The 15,306-nt window shown below is 42.3% G+C and overlaps 1 protein-coding gene across 1 annotated transcript in view; it reads right to left on the bottom strand.

Moving 5' to 3' along the window:
* tbc1d9 (TBC1 domain family, member 9 (with GRAM domain)) overlaps positions 1–15,306 on the bottom strand; it is a 101,394-nt gene that overhangs the window by 18,473 nt on the left and 67,615 nt on the right. The window contains exons 12-17 of the mRNA XM_060926504.1: positions 13,313–13,430; positions 12,886–13,171; positions 10,772–10,901; positions 10,560–10,658; positions 8,182–8,250; positions 2,902–3,142 (exon numbers count right to left, since the gene is read on the bottom strand). Coding sequence (XP_060782487.1) covers positions 2,902–3,142; positions 8,182–8,250; positions 10,560–10,658; positions 10,772–10,901; positions 12,886–13,171; positions 13,313–13,430 — 943 coding nt within the window. The remainder of the gene's footprint in view (positions 1–2,901; positions 3,143–8,181; positions 8,251–10,559; positions 10,659–10,771; positions 10,902–12,885; positions 13,172–13,312; positions 13,431–15,306) is intronic.

The following is a 15,306-nucleotide window of genomic DNA, read 5'->3' on the forward strand; positions in this document are numbered from 1 at the left end:
TCTAGGCTGAAAACATATCTGTTTAGTCAAGCCTTGTGTTAATGGTGTTTATGAGGTAAAGGTGTAGATCTGGAGGGTCCTCAGACAGTGTGTTTTGGTAAACTGGGATGTATGGATGCTGTCAGTCCCCCACTCGCTTGCTCACTCGAGTTTGTTGACGGTGTAGTGGCTGCTGCTTTATGTCCCGGGGCTCCCTCATGCCTGTGTTGCCTTCTGGATCTCCCCTTTTAGTTATGCTATCATAGTTGGTTGCCGGAGTCCCTGCTTGCACTCAGTGCAATATGTATACTGTTCCTACTTACCGTAAAATACCAAATAATAGCCCGGGCGATTGTTTGTCTCAATCACGTAAGAGACCCGGCGCGTATTAGAGACTAGGCGGCTATTTGGAACAGGCGATTAATTCCTTCTTCACAAACACCTTCCCCAAAATCTACCCCAAAACGGGGAAAAAAATCATTCTCAGATAGGCCTACTTTTAACCAGTATAACTTACAGTTTGTTTAGAGTTAGATTACAGATAGCACGGTGCCGACTTCGGGGAATTTTGAAGACGCAGAATGCATCTTCGCATGGCACAGTCGGGGTGGATAAAGGATAAATCACACACCTTTTCCTGTTAATGACTAGTTAAGCGCATGCTTTACAAAATAATCAAGAAACCACACCATTGTCTGTGCGCAGCACTATGATTTAATTACTCTGCAAAGTTATGGTCACTTGCTATCACCCTCACCCATGCAGCCTCCACCCTTTGCGCTTCGCGATGTCTGTCAATCTGAAATTGCATGGAGGGCGCGACGTTGAAGCAACATAATTAGGGTGCGAAGTGTCAAACCAAAGGGTTTTTTCTTATGCTGAAAAATAAGTGACCTGCAGTGGCTACATACTGTCATCTTGCATTCTCACGTTTCTCTCCAAGACGTCTCCCTATTTGGCGGATATGAGCCTATTCCCCGAGTGAGTTGGTACGGTGGCTCGACCCCGTAGAAAACTTAAAGTTCGGATGAAAGTTAGTTGAATAGGTTACTGACTTGTAGGCCTACATGTTGCCTGCCTGACGCGTGCTTCTGCCCAACTTGCACGACAGATTACTTGTTGAAAAGGCCCCTTGGATTAGATTGGCCGCGAGCAGACTGAAATGCATGTTAGAACGCTCTCACCTTTTTTGTAAAGCGTCTTCCAGATCCGAATGGGTAAGGGCAAGTGAAATGGTATAAGGTCTTTAATAAAACTCAGTGTGTGCTTTGACGCATGCATTCGGCAATTTAGGTCGTTTAACAGAAGCAGCAGTCCAACCTTGGAAACCCGCAGTCCTCAATGTCATCACACACGCTGGCTTTCGTTGGGTATACCCAAAGGGGTGGCTAAGACATCTGTCAAAAGTTACGGAGTTGCATTCCTCAAGAAATATTACGGTAGACCAAGATTATAACATTGAAATGGCATGTTTATTATCACGTAACAAAATGTTGTAAACAGTATTATAGAAATAATTTCATTCATTCATTCATTCATTCATTCATTCATATTGTTTCGGTAGAAAACTATGCAATGCAAAATCGTTTAAACACCAGAAAACCAGAAAAGTGCTGGGCCTCAAGATTCTAGATAGAACGTTCGGATGTTTTTTTTTTTTTTAGACCCCGGCGAGTATTCGGAACCGGCCTTTATTTGTCACAACACACGCGTACACCCGGCCGTTAAAGGGAACTCGGCGGTTAATTGGAACTCGGCTATTATTTGGTATTTTACGGTATTCAGGTGACATTGGGCCATACCGAACACCCTGTGTTTTCTCTCCACCCCCCCTTTCTCATTCACTTGCTCGCTCTCCTCTCCCTCCTTCTCTCTGACTCGCTCACTCTCACCCCCCCCCTTGTGCTCAGTCTCTCTCTCTCTTTTTCAAAAATCGATTTCTGGGATCTTGTATATGGTTTCCAGGTATCAGAGAGCTGCTATCAATATGCGAGAGACTCCCAGAACTTCCGATAGAGTTGGAATGTCTGCATTTGGTTTACTGGCTCATATCTGCTGAAGGAAAATTACTAAAGAACAGATTTGCTGAAAATATTCTTTAGACAACTATACATTTTTTTTTATTCTCAACACTTTGTTGGCAAACATAATATTGTATGCACAATATTAAAGCACAAAAACCTTCAAGTTAACGCAACAGATGAATAGAATTCCAAATTATCCATTCCTGTTTGTGTTTGTAAATACTCGTTTTGGTTCGGATCGTCAGAAATTAACTTTCATGCGTTTGGAGACGCAAAACACCACAATATTGCTTTTCCACCATTTTGGCCAAGAGCAACCCCCAGCCAGCGATCATCACACAACAGCTACCAGACGGAAGGATAAAGACTGGCACGTGCTTCCTCCAAGACACGTGATGTCAACCAACCGCATCTTTTCAAACTGCCGCTCTTGCTGCATCACAAGGCAGCGGGACACTTATCTGCAGCACGATCCGCCCGCTTTCACCTTCAGGAAATCACAGAAACCCGTGAATAGCTAGCGTCACTGTGATTGACGGGGACAGAGAGCATGCCATCCATCCTACTCAGGGAGCACGGCCCAATTTTATTCTCTTCAATTCACGGCCAAGGATTTCTCTGGCAGGGTCAAGATTCAAACTCTACAATACTGCAGCAATATTCTGCGTTTTTGTCATCATTTATCGAGCAGGTTTTGTAAATGACTGGTACCAACAGGACTTAATAATCTTAAACTGATACTGTAGAGCACACAACTGGAACCTTTTGCATTGGACCAGCAATGGTTCCAAAAAAAGATCTCAATCCTTTGTAAAATTCATGTTAAGAATAATATTGCAGGCAAACAGGCTATAAAAATGGTCACACTCGCAGACTTATGACCACACGCTGGACTCACCAAGGCCGTTAATGAACTCTCGGAAGTTGATGAGCGCGTCCGCGTTCTGGTCGAGCAGCCGGAAGAAGCGGACAGCAAGGCCATCGGTGTGTGCGCCACTGGCCCAGGGAAAGAGCACCAAGAACAGGCCCTTAAACTGCTCCAGGTCCATGCGGTACTGCTCCAGGTAGGGCAGACTCGGGTCATGACGGTCCATCGGGTTACTCGTGCCGCCCCAGTAACAGCTGGTCAGGTGTTCGGCCTAGAGGGATCAGCAGAGGAGGAGAAGCATGACAATCCCAGTAGTAACACATACTGCAAATATAAACACAATGCAAGAAAACGGAGAAATATTTCCAGCAGCAGTACGTTCTCAGTATCGCAGAGTGAGCAGTCGAGTTAGCTGTACCAGAGGAGCCATAAATCTCATTACAAAACCCAGATATGCTTCAGTAACTCGTGATCGTGTGTGTGCGCGTGCGCTGCTTAATGGCTAGAGCGCAGTGAAGACATCAGACTGGATCTCATTTTATTGAGGTCTCGCCTCTATTGGCAGCTTCTTCAAAGATAAAGAGCATCTCCATCCAACAAATGAACACACACACACACACAGCTTCTAATTATGCTTGCTTAATTGCTTCACATTACAGCTGTCAAATTCCATTAAAAAAAAAAAAAATTATATATATATACACACCTGTAATATTCTACTGTTGCGTACAGACTGAACATTATCAGCAGAGCCAGAAGATGCAGCTCACATAAACCACATATCAAAATGAAACCTGTGTCGCTTTTTCAAGCAAAGAACATCCCAAGGATGGTTTTATCATTAACACTTATGCACTGAGTGACGCGTTTTCTTACTGCTGATATTAGCACAAATTAAACATTTTTTTTTTAATGTGAATTCTTGACAACGTCAGAAATAGAACCATTTAAGCTCATTCAGCATACAGGCCTTCTGTTCACTATATACACTCACTACACAGGGAACATCGTACCGGCACTTCAGAACCTCAACATGTTTTGGTTTTTAACTCGTAATTAGAGATAGACAGACACACAGAGATAGCAAGATAGATAGATAGATAGATAGCAAGATAGATAGATAGATAGCAAGATAGATAGATAGATAGATAGACAGACAGACAGACAGACAGACAGACAGGAGCAGAGATAGAGATAGATAGCGAGATCGATAGATAGATGAACAGACAGACAGGGAGATCAATAGACAGACAGGTAGACAGAGAGATACACAGGTAGACAGAGAGATCGACAGACAGACATCGATAGATAGACAGATAGATATGGACAGAGATCGATAGATACAGTGCTGAGCGTAAATCAGTACACCTCCTTTGAAAAGTAACATTTGAAACAATATCTCAATGAACACAAACAATTTCCAAAATGTTGAAAAGACAAAGTTTAATATAACATCTGTTTAACTTATAACATGAAAGTAAGGTTAATAATATAACTTAGATTGCACATTTTTTCATTTTTACTCAAATTAGGGTGGTGCAAAAATGGAGTACACCCCACAACAAAAACTACTACATCTAGTACTTTGTATGGCCTCCATGATTTTTAATGACAGCACCAAGTCTTCTAGGCATGGAATGAACAAGCTGGTGACATTTTGCAACATCAATCTTTTTCCATTCTTCAACAATGACCTCTTTTAGTGACTGGATGCTGGATGGAGAGTGATGCTCAACTTGTCTCTTCAGAATTCCCCATAGGTGTTCGATTGGCTTCAGATCAGGAGACATACTTGGCCACTGAATCACTTTCACCCTGTTCTTCTTCAGAAATCCAACAGTGGCCTTAGATGTGTGTTTAGGATCATTGTCATGTTGGAAAAGTGCATGACGACCAAGGGCATGGAGTGATGGTAGCATCTTCTCTTTCAGTATAGAGCAATACATCTGTGAATTCATGATGCCATCACTGAAATGCAGCTCCCCGACACCAGCAGCACTCATGCAGCCCCACATAAGGACACTGCCACCACCATGTTTCACTGTAGGCACCATGCATTTTTCTTTGTGTTCCTCACCTTTGCGACGCCATACAGTTTTGAAGCCATCAGTTCCAAAAACATTTATCTTGGTCTCATCACTCCAGAGTATAGAGTCCCAGTAGTCTTCATCTTTGTCAGCATGGGCCCTGGCAAACTCTAGGCGGGCTTTTTTGTGCCTGGGCTTTAGGAGAGTCTTCTTTCATGGATGGCATCCATGCATGCCATTCCTCTGCAGTGTACGCCGTATTGTGTCACGGGAAATAGTCACCCCAGTTTGGCTTTCTACTTCTTTAGATAACTGCAGTGAACTTGCATGCCGATTTTCTTCAACCCTTCTCATCAGAAGACGCTCCTGTCGAGGTGTTAACTTCCGTGGACGACCTGGACGTCTCTGTGAGATGGTTGCAGTTCCATCTTTCTTAAATTTTTGTACCAATTTGCTACAGTATTCTGACTGATAAGTAAAGCTTTGCTGATCTTCTTGTAACCTTCACCTTTGTGGTGTAAAGAAATTATTTTCTTTGGGGAATTCTGAAGAGACAAGTTGAGCATCACTCTCCATCCAGCATCCGGTCACTAAAAGAGGTCATTGTTGAAGAATGGAAAAAGATTGATGTTGCAAAATGTCGCCAACTTGTTCATTCCGTGCCTAGAAGACTTGGTGCTGTCATTAAAAATCATGGAGGCCATACAAAGTACTAGATGTAGTAGTTTTTGTTGTGGGGTGTACTCATTTTTGCACCACCCTAATTTGAGTAAAACTGAAAAGTGTGTAATCTAAGTTATATTATTAACCTTACTTTCACGTTATAAGTTAAACAGATGTTATATTAAACTTTGTCTTTTCAACATTTTGGAAATTGTTTGTGTTCATTGAGATATTGTTTCAAATGTTACTTTTCAAAGGGGGTGTACTCATTTACGCTCAGCACTGTAAATAGACATGGACAGAGAGATCGATAGACAGATCGATAGCCATACAGACAGATCGATAGACAGATCGATAGATAGATAGACAGATAGACAGACAGACAGACAGACAGACAGACAGACAGACAGACAGACAGACAGACAGACAGATAGATAGATAGATAGATAGATAGATAGAGACAGATAGCAAGATATAGATAGACAGACATAGAGAGACAGATAGATACAGAGATAGACAGACAGAGAGAGAGATATTGATTGATTGATCCCAAGCTGGGAAATTGTTTTGTTGCAGTAGCAAGTTATCAGATATGTGAAAAGAAAGAGACACTCTACAACATAAAATAGAATTAAAAAAAAAAAGAAAATCCGGGCGGCACGGTGGTGTAGTGGTTAGCGCTGTCGCCTCACAGCAAGAAGGTCCGGGTTCGAGCCCTGTGGCCGGCGAGGGCCTTTCTGTGCGGAGTTTGCATGTTCTCCCTGTGTCCGCGTGGGTTTCCTCCGGGTGCTCCGGTTTCCCCCACAGTCCAAAGACATGCAGGTTAGGTTAACTGGTGACTCTAAATTGACCGTAGGTGTGAATGGTTGTCTGTGTCTATGTGTCAGCCCTGTGATGACCTGGCGACTTGTCCAGGGTGTACCCCGCCTTTCGCCCGTAGTCAGCTGGGATAGGCTCCAGCTTGCCTGCAACCCTGTAGAACAGGATAAAGCGGCTAGAGATAATGAGATGAGAAAGAAAATCCCCAGAACAAACCATATACAGATAATATACAGATAAAAACTGGCAGTACTGAATGGAAGAAAGATAAATAAAACCAAATAAACTAATTGTCATACAGTATAGTTGAATTAGCTGTTATAATAAATAAATAAATAAATAAATAAAGGGACAGTGGTGTGTGTGGTTTTATTTCTACGCGACTATGTTGTTTATGGCACAAATGTTTTAATTACATTTCCGAGATAAAATAACAAGCCTCATCGAGCCAAAAGGTTTTTATACACGTACATTAATTAGTCTGAAATTGAACGTTTACCTTTTAAACATTTGAATGTGTATCTTTGTGCTTTGGATACATCAATAATATAAATATTTAAACAGTATTTATTTAAATGCACATGCAATATGATGAAAGATCACTAGCACCTTTATTGGACTCAGAATTACAATTCTGTAATTCATCTGTCAATTTGTGTTTGGGAGTTTTTTAGGCTGCGTTCGGTGCCATGTGTTTCTGCTGTCAAGCTGCTGCGTCTCTGGCTTGTTGCTGTGATGCAGCGCTTCCTACACAGGTTAAGGGAAATGACTGAGAAGCAGTTTGACTAATGCCTGCATGTAGGGTGTGTACATGTACTGAGCTTGTTCTTGATTCTAAGATTCCTGTTCTTGGCTGCAGGAGTGGAACCTAATGTGTTCTTCTGCTGTTGCATGCTGAGATGCTTTTCTGCTCACCACGGTTGTAGAGTGATTATATAGAGTTACTATATCCTTCCTGGCAAAAAAAGCTTGAACCGATCTGGCCATTTTCCTCTGACCTCTCTGATCAACAAGACGTTTCCACACACAGAATGGTTGCTCACTCACTCAAATGTTTTTCGCACCATTCTGTCTGTCTAAACACTCGAGACTGTTGTGTGTGAAAAGCCCAGGAGATCAGCAGGTTCTGAAATACTCAAACCAGTCCATCTGGCTCAAACCAACAGCCATGCCACAGTGAAAGAAAGTCACACTTTGAGATCACAATTTTTCCCATTCTGATTGTTTGAAGTGAACATTAAACTCACTGAAGCTCTTGATTTGTACCTGCATGATTTGATGCACTGTGCTGCTGTCAAGGGATTCTGATTAGAGAACTGCATAAAACAGCAGGTGGATGTATGGGTGTTCTGAATAAAGTGGCCAGTGAGCGTATTCGACAAATTGGGGTCAAAGTTTTACAACACAACACTGAATGTACACCATCGAATGCAAACCTCACCACGAAAGCAAAGTCAAATCTGAGACGTTTTAGGTAATTTAGAAATCCTGGCCAGAGTCTTTTTTTCCCCCCTAGATGATGTCCAAACAAATAAATAATAAGGGGGTGGTTTAGTAAAATAATAATGCTACTATGAGCATTCTGGGACAAATTACTTCCTGCAACATCTTGTTTTCTCAAAAACTTTTAATTAATTTGGTACGAAATATAAGGGCTATAAATAAATCGCATCCCCTAAATCATCATTACACACTGGACAGGTCGAGGCCCAAAGTGGCCTGAGGGGCGTGAAATAAATTCAGCCTCTTGGGACGGGAAAAAAAAAAAATACATGGAAAGCTTTTTCTGACTGCAACCTACCTTAAATAATGAGTAAAGCTCTTCCAGCTCATCCATGCTGAACGCCGTCTCTGTGACTATAGTTCGAACCTGCAGCAGAGGAAGGAAATAAGGAGGAGAGAGAAAAGGAAAAAGGGAGTATGTAAGGATGTGGAAGTGACTATAATGGACATGTATAATATTCTATCCACATTCACTGGATATGAGCAATCGTGTGCTCTGATTGGCTACTCTACTACCACGATATCAGCTCATATACTCGAAGTAGAGAAAAACAAGACAAAATGGCGGCGCACATCAAGTCAGATATATTACTTTGTTATCAAGTATTTAAAAGAAACAGAAATAGCTAAAAGAATATGGTCGTCTTCCCCACATATCGCCTGTTCCACACTCCAGCCCAGTAGGTGGTAGTAATGCACTTTTAAGTTGGTTTGCCAACCACCAAAAAAGAAACCCTGAAGAAGAAGAAAATGGCCACGCGTGTTACTGAACCAACCGAGGACAAAAAAAAACAAAAAAAACTGTACTTGAAAACAAAACCCCAAAAAAATACGGCAACAAAATATGGAATAAAAAGTATTTCACGGTAAGAGTGTATCTTCTAATTTTTCAATAATTATTATTATCGCATATTTCACAAATTGCTCCTGTCATTTCGCAGGTTCGTTTACATTCTAAGCGGAAATTATTTTGTCGGACGTTTGTATAAAATTTTTATCTATCGAATTTGCAAAAAATAAAAATGCTCCGTTTCTGAAAATCCAGTGAATATGGATAGAATAAAACAGTTATTCCACTCAATCTCGTCGTACATGGATTATAGCCGACTCGGTGCTACACGCCTCTTTGGCTATCAGCTCATGTACGACTCGATTTCATGGAATAACTGTTAAATATAAAATCTATGAGGGCCAGTGGCATTGACTAATCCTTTGAACTGTGTTTGGGAAAATTCAGTTCCTAACCCCTTCCTGAAAGAATTCACATTTGATTGTAGGACTGTGTACAGGTAGTCGTCGACTTACGACCTATGCAACTTATGACCGATCGATTTTACAACCGTCTGGTTACGACTGGCGAGGGTTTCCCAGTGTGAGCAGTATCCCGGTACAGTAAACTTCTCCCGTGTCCGTTTGTGTTGGTAATTACGGTAATCACGGAGAAAAAGAAACAAACGATTCAGACGAGGCTTACCATGTTTATGAAAAGAGCAAATCCTCCTGCCAGCCCGAGCGCTGCAACAGCTGATGATGACGTAGACGACCCACAGCCAAGCACCAGTCATGCCAGCGGTCACAAAATTTTGCATTTTGCTATGTTTTACATTTGTATTTTGGTATGTTTCAAAGTTTTCTATTTTTCACACCTGTATTTCGTATTTTTTGTTTTGCACATATTAAACGAATTGTACTGTACGCAGTGTAGTATGCAGTGTTTGACTTAAACCAAATAATGAGCCAAGGTAATGAAATAAGAAAATGTTGATAAAATAAGACTTCAAGATGATTACAATATCATTACACATCACAATTTACTTGCGTTCATTTAACATAGGCCGACTTACGACCAGATCAGTTTACGGCCAGTCAGTCGTAACCAAACGCAGTCGTACACTACTGTTCAAAAGTTTGGGGTCACTTTGAAATGTCCTTATTTTTGAAAGAAAAGCACTGTTCTTTTCAATGAAGATCACTTTAAACTAATCAAAAATCCACTCTATACATTGCTAATGTGGTAAATGACTATTCTGGCTGCAAATGTCTGGTTTTTGGTGCAATATCTCCATAGGTGTATAGAGGCCCATTTCCAGCAACTCTCACTCCAGTGTTCTAATGGTACAATGTGTTTGCTCATTGCCTCAGAAGGCTAATGGATGATTAGAAAACCCTTGTACAATCATGTTAGCACAGCTGAAAACAGTTGAGCTCTTTAGAGAAGCTATAAAACTGACCTTCCTTTGAGCAGATTGAGTTTCTGGAGCATCACATTTGTGGGGTCGATTAAATGCTCAAAATGGCCAGAAAAATGTCTTGACTATATTTTCTATTCATTTTACAACTTATGGTGGTAAATAAAAGTGTGACTTTTCATGGAAAACACAAAATTGTCTGGGTGACCCCAAACTTTTGAACGGTAGTGTAAGTCGACAACTACCTGTATATTTTTCATTCATCTAAAATCTACTGTCCTTGGTTGAAACAGGAAATATAGCCTACATTAGCGGACAAAAGTAATCGCCAGTTTTCATGCACAATTTCCAAAGATGCCTACAAAATTGCTGTTACAGCTCATGAAATAGAAACAACCACGTGCGCGCACAAAAAAAATAAATAAATAAACCACATTCTTAAACTATAAGTCAGCTTGTTATGGTAGTGTATGGATGGAGTGATTACCACATTGCGCTTGGTCGTGTCCTCTATAGTCTGGATGACCCTCAGCCTCTGCTTGAAGCGCATCTGTTCGATCACATCCGCCCGAATAGAACCGAATTTCTGCACATAGTGGGAGATAATCAACTGAGAAATGGATCTGTAACCGCTGAACTGACCAAACAAAATGGTTAAAAATAAATAAATAAGGTGCACAAAACCAGACAATTTCATACCTCATAGGAGCTGCGCACTAGTTTAAAGATGTCCACCTCAGGATGAGGTTCTCCATCATCAGTGAGGAGCGAGTGTAGGTGTGGGATTGGGGGCAGAGTGCTGTCCTTATTGGTAACACTGTCTAGATACCTACACACACACACACACACACAACATCGTATGATGATGATGTACAGTACTGTGCAGAAGTCTTAGGCGCATGTAAAGAAATGCTGTCGGCCAAAAATGGCTTAAAAATATTGAACTGAAATGTTTCAACATGAAAATACAGTAAGCAGTAAGCTATAATAAATGAAACAGTCAATATTTGGTGCTAGACAACCCTTTATTTGGAGAGTCCTCAGATGCCCCTTTTCCACCAAAGCAGTTCCAGGGCTGGTTCGGGGCCAGTGCTTAGTTTGGAACTGGGTTTTCTGTTTCCACTGACAAAGAACTGGCTCTGGGGCCAGAAAAACCGGTTCCAGGCTAGCACCAATTCTCTGCTGGGCCAGAGGAAAGAACCGCTTACGTCGGGGGGGGGGGGGGGGGGGGGGGGGGGGGGGGCGCGGAGTTGTTAAGACCAACAACAATAACAAGACCGCGAAAGATCGCCATTTTTAAGCAACGAGAAGCAGCAGCTGTACAAACGAAGTCATCCATTATTATTATTGTTGTTGCTGCTGCTGCTTCCATGTTGTTTTTGCTTTGATATTCGCGCCAAGGTTTATGCAAACATAGCGACGTAACTGACGCATACAGTGACGTAATGACGTATACAGCGACGTAATGACGTGGCTCCGCTTAGCACCGCGAGCTATGGAAAAGCAAACTGGTTCTCAGCTGGCTCGCAAGTTGAACGAGTTGTGAACCAGCACCAGCCCCGAACCAGCCCTGGAACTGATATGGTGGAAAAGAGGCATGACAGAGTGTTTTGGTAAACTGGGATGTATGGATGCTGTCAGTCCCCCACTCGCTTGCTCACTCGAGTTTGTTGACGGTGTAGTGGCTGCTGCTTTATGTCCCCTCATGCCTGTGTTACCTTCTGGCTCTGCCCTTTTAGTTACGCTCTCATAGTTAGTTTCCGGAGTCCCTGCTTGTACTCAGTGCAATATGTATACTGTTCCTACTTATTCAGGTGACATTGGGCATACCTAACAACCTGTGTTTTCTCTCTCTCTCTCTCTCCCCCCCTCAAATCTGTCCCTCTGAGTTACATGTCGGTCCTGGGATCGAGATGCTGACCTCTTCTGTTCCTCGGACCTGCCTGATCCATCCTGGTGCCCTGTGTCTGGTCAGAGTCTCATTGCATCGCTCCTGTGGAGGGCGGCCCCATGTGGACAGTTGGGGGTCACGCCTGGAGGACGCTCTGGACTCTTGCAGTGGTGCTTTTGTGGCTGGGGACTGCAGTTGACTTTCTGACTTTAGGACTGTGGTTGTCATGAACAGTTTTGCGCTCGGGTTTCCATCAGTGGGGGGTTTATAGCATCAACGAAGCTGACTTTATGTTAGGACTGTTATCATGTTGCCTGTTGTTGCCCAAATGAGGATGGGTTCCCTTTTGAGTCTGGTTCCTCTCAAGGTTTCTTCCTCATGTCATCTGAGGGAGTTTTTCCCTTGCCACCGTCGCCACAGGCTTGCTCATTGGGGATAGATTAGGGATAAAATTAGCTCATGTTTAAAGTCATTAAAATTCTGTAAAGCTGCTTTGGGACAATGTTTATTGTTAAAAGCGCTATACAAATAAACTTGGCTTGACCTTTGCTTTAAAAAAAAATAGTCTCAAGTACAGTGAGTGCAGTTTTATGTGGAAATGAGCTGTAGGTTTTACTGAGCATTTTACAGAACCAGCCACAATTCTTCTGGACACTTTGACCGTCGCACTCGCTTCTTCATTTTGCCGCAAAACCCAGTAGCCTTCATTAGCTTTTCTTTTTTAATCTGAAACGTGCTCTCTTATCTAATATGCTGCTCAGATACAAACGTTTTCCCTGTAACATTTAATTTTGTGCTGGAAAACGAATATTTGGACTCGAATAGTTTTTGTACTCATTTGATAATGTAGAAGTCATAAAATTGAAATCTATAACAAAAGTTTGTATGGAAGAAAAAAAGAGAAAAAAAAAAGGTCTCTGACCTGCCGAGAACCGTCATGGCTTCTCCGTCATCCTTGCAATTGAGCAGCTGGTGGATGTTGGCGTCGAGAACAGACAGCGCCAGCTGAAAGATGAGCTTAATGCCCTCGTAGAAGAAACAGTCGACTACGACCACAGCGCTCTCGAAGGGCATGACAGACAGGAAGAGCGTGAGGAACCAGGACAGAGAAATGGTCGAGATCACACCCAGCTCCTGCATGCAGTCGTACAGCTGAGGGACGTGCACACGGGCCAACTCCTCGAACACACCCTGATCCACCAACGCACCTGTGTGTGAGACAACGCATACACATCCACACGTGCATAAAGAGCAGGATGAGATAGAATGCGTTTTTTTTCACTCCGTTGATAATAAGGGAAGAAAATAAGCAGAAAGACAAAATAATAATAATGATAATGATGACTGACCCACAACTCTGGTGTTATAGTAGTCTGGGAGCATCCTCTCACACAGCGCCACCAGCAGCCAGAAAGCCTCCTCCTCCTTAGCGTAGAGCAGCAACACTGACGTCACAATGTTCATCGCCTGAGCACAACACAACATCGTTCATTCATCTTCAGGAAAGATTTTATCGTACACGAGACCGTCAATGATGGTGTAGCTCACTCCGGCCCAGTCTAGTCCAGAAGGAATGATCTAAAAGTGGACCACCTTGCGCAATAAACGTTACAAGTTATAAACACTATGTACAAGCTATAGATAGAAGCTATATACACCCTAGGAATACCGACCTATTTGCCAGAAAGGATACAAAATGGGGCGGCACGGTGGTGTAGTGGTTAGTGCTGTCGCCTCACAGCAAGAAGGTCCGGGTTCGAGCCCCGTGGCTGGTGAGGGTCTTTCTGTGCGGAGTTTGCATGTTCTCCCCGTGTCAGCGTGGGTTTCCTCCGGGTGCTCCGGTTTCCCCCACAGTCCAAAGACATGCAGGTTAGGTTAACTGGTGACTCTAAATTGAGCGTAGGTGTGAATGTGAGTGTGAATGGTTGTCTGTGTCTATGTGTTGGCCCTGTGATGACCTGGCGACTTGTCCAGGGTGTACCCCGCCTTTCCCCTGTAGTCAGCTGGGATAGGCTCCAGCTTGCCCGCGACCCTGTAGAACAGGATAAAGCGGCTAGAGATAATGAGATAAGAGATGAGATGAGATACAAAATGGTGAGGAATGGACTGAGAAGAAGTGAATTTTGTTGAACTGCTCACTCATTAAGGCTTAATTAGTCCATAACTTCATTAATAGTTGTAATTAAGCAAAGCTGGGTAGAAGTTATATGCACCCCAGGTAGACCTACCTTCCTGCCAAAAAGAATAAAAATCAGTGAAGAATTGAAAGAGAAGAAGTGTTTTCATGAAACGTGGACGACGCCAGACAACACGATGGCATAAACTCATCACCTGTCGGCCGGATGAGCTAAAAACGGTGGATCAGATATCAGAGATCCTGTCTCAAATGGCAAAGATTGGAATTAGATTTGGAAAAGAAACAACTTTTTGGAACTGGGATTGTTTACATCCAGTTACATCTATATAGACAGATTTGTTGGATTTTTTTTTTCCTTTTGTTAGGATTTATATAAAGCATATTTTATACTTTATCACATTTTATTATATTTACAGGATAAGTGATTTTTGTGAAAGAACCGAAGTGTGAAGTGCTTCAGTAAAAAAAAAAAGGTTGAAGTAGAGCCCTACACTCCCGCGGGAGTCCCGCAGGACCCGCTGCAATGCAGTGCGGGACAAATTTTGAAAGCTCATTGCGGGCGCGGGCGGGACCGGAAGTGCACATATGCGGCGCGGGTGGGAGCGGTGATAAGCTGCAGTCCCACTAACTAAAAACATGCTTGAAATAAAATTTATAAATTATTAATTTATGTCTATCATATATAATTTGTGCTGGATATTTTATTTGGCATTAATAAAAACATTTTAAGATGCCTAAATTTACAGAGAAAGTCAGATTGCCGGATTGAGTGAGAAATAGCATCTTAAACTTGCCACTGATCACTCTAATGACTCACAGTTCACACCCAGCTAGCAAGAGAACCATGAGTGAATTGATTTACTTGTTGCGTTAGTCTACAACTTTAACCAGAGAGAAAGGTTACACAGTGACGGTAGGCTTGACTCAATGCTATACCAGAAATCCTTCCTGTAATATGCAAATTTGGCTGTCCAATCAGAGGCGGCCAAATTTGCATATTACAGGAAGGATTTCTGGGATAGCATTGAGTCAAGCCTACCGTCACTGTGTAACCTGTCTCTCTGATTAAAGTTGTAGACTAACGCAAGCAGGAAATCAATTCATTTCTTTTACTAGCTTTGCAATAAAAAAAAAAAAAAAAAACATTGGTACAAAGCAAGCCCATTCACTTTTTTATGCTGATCAGAGAATTACAATGGTTTCTCA

The sequence above is a fragment of the Neoarius graeffei genome, chromosome 7 (genome assembly GCF_027579695.1).
Source record: "Neoarius graeffei isolate fNeoGra1 chromosome 7, fNeoGra1.pri, whole genome shotgun sequence".
NCBI classification, from domain to species: Eukaryota; Metazoa; Chordata; class Actinopteri; order Siluriformes; family Ariidae; genus Neoarius; species Neoarius graeffei.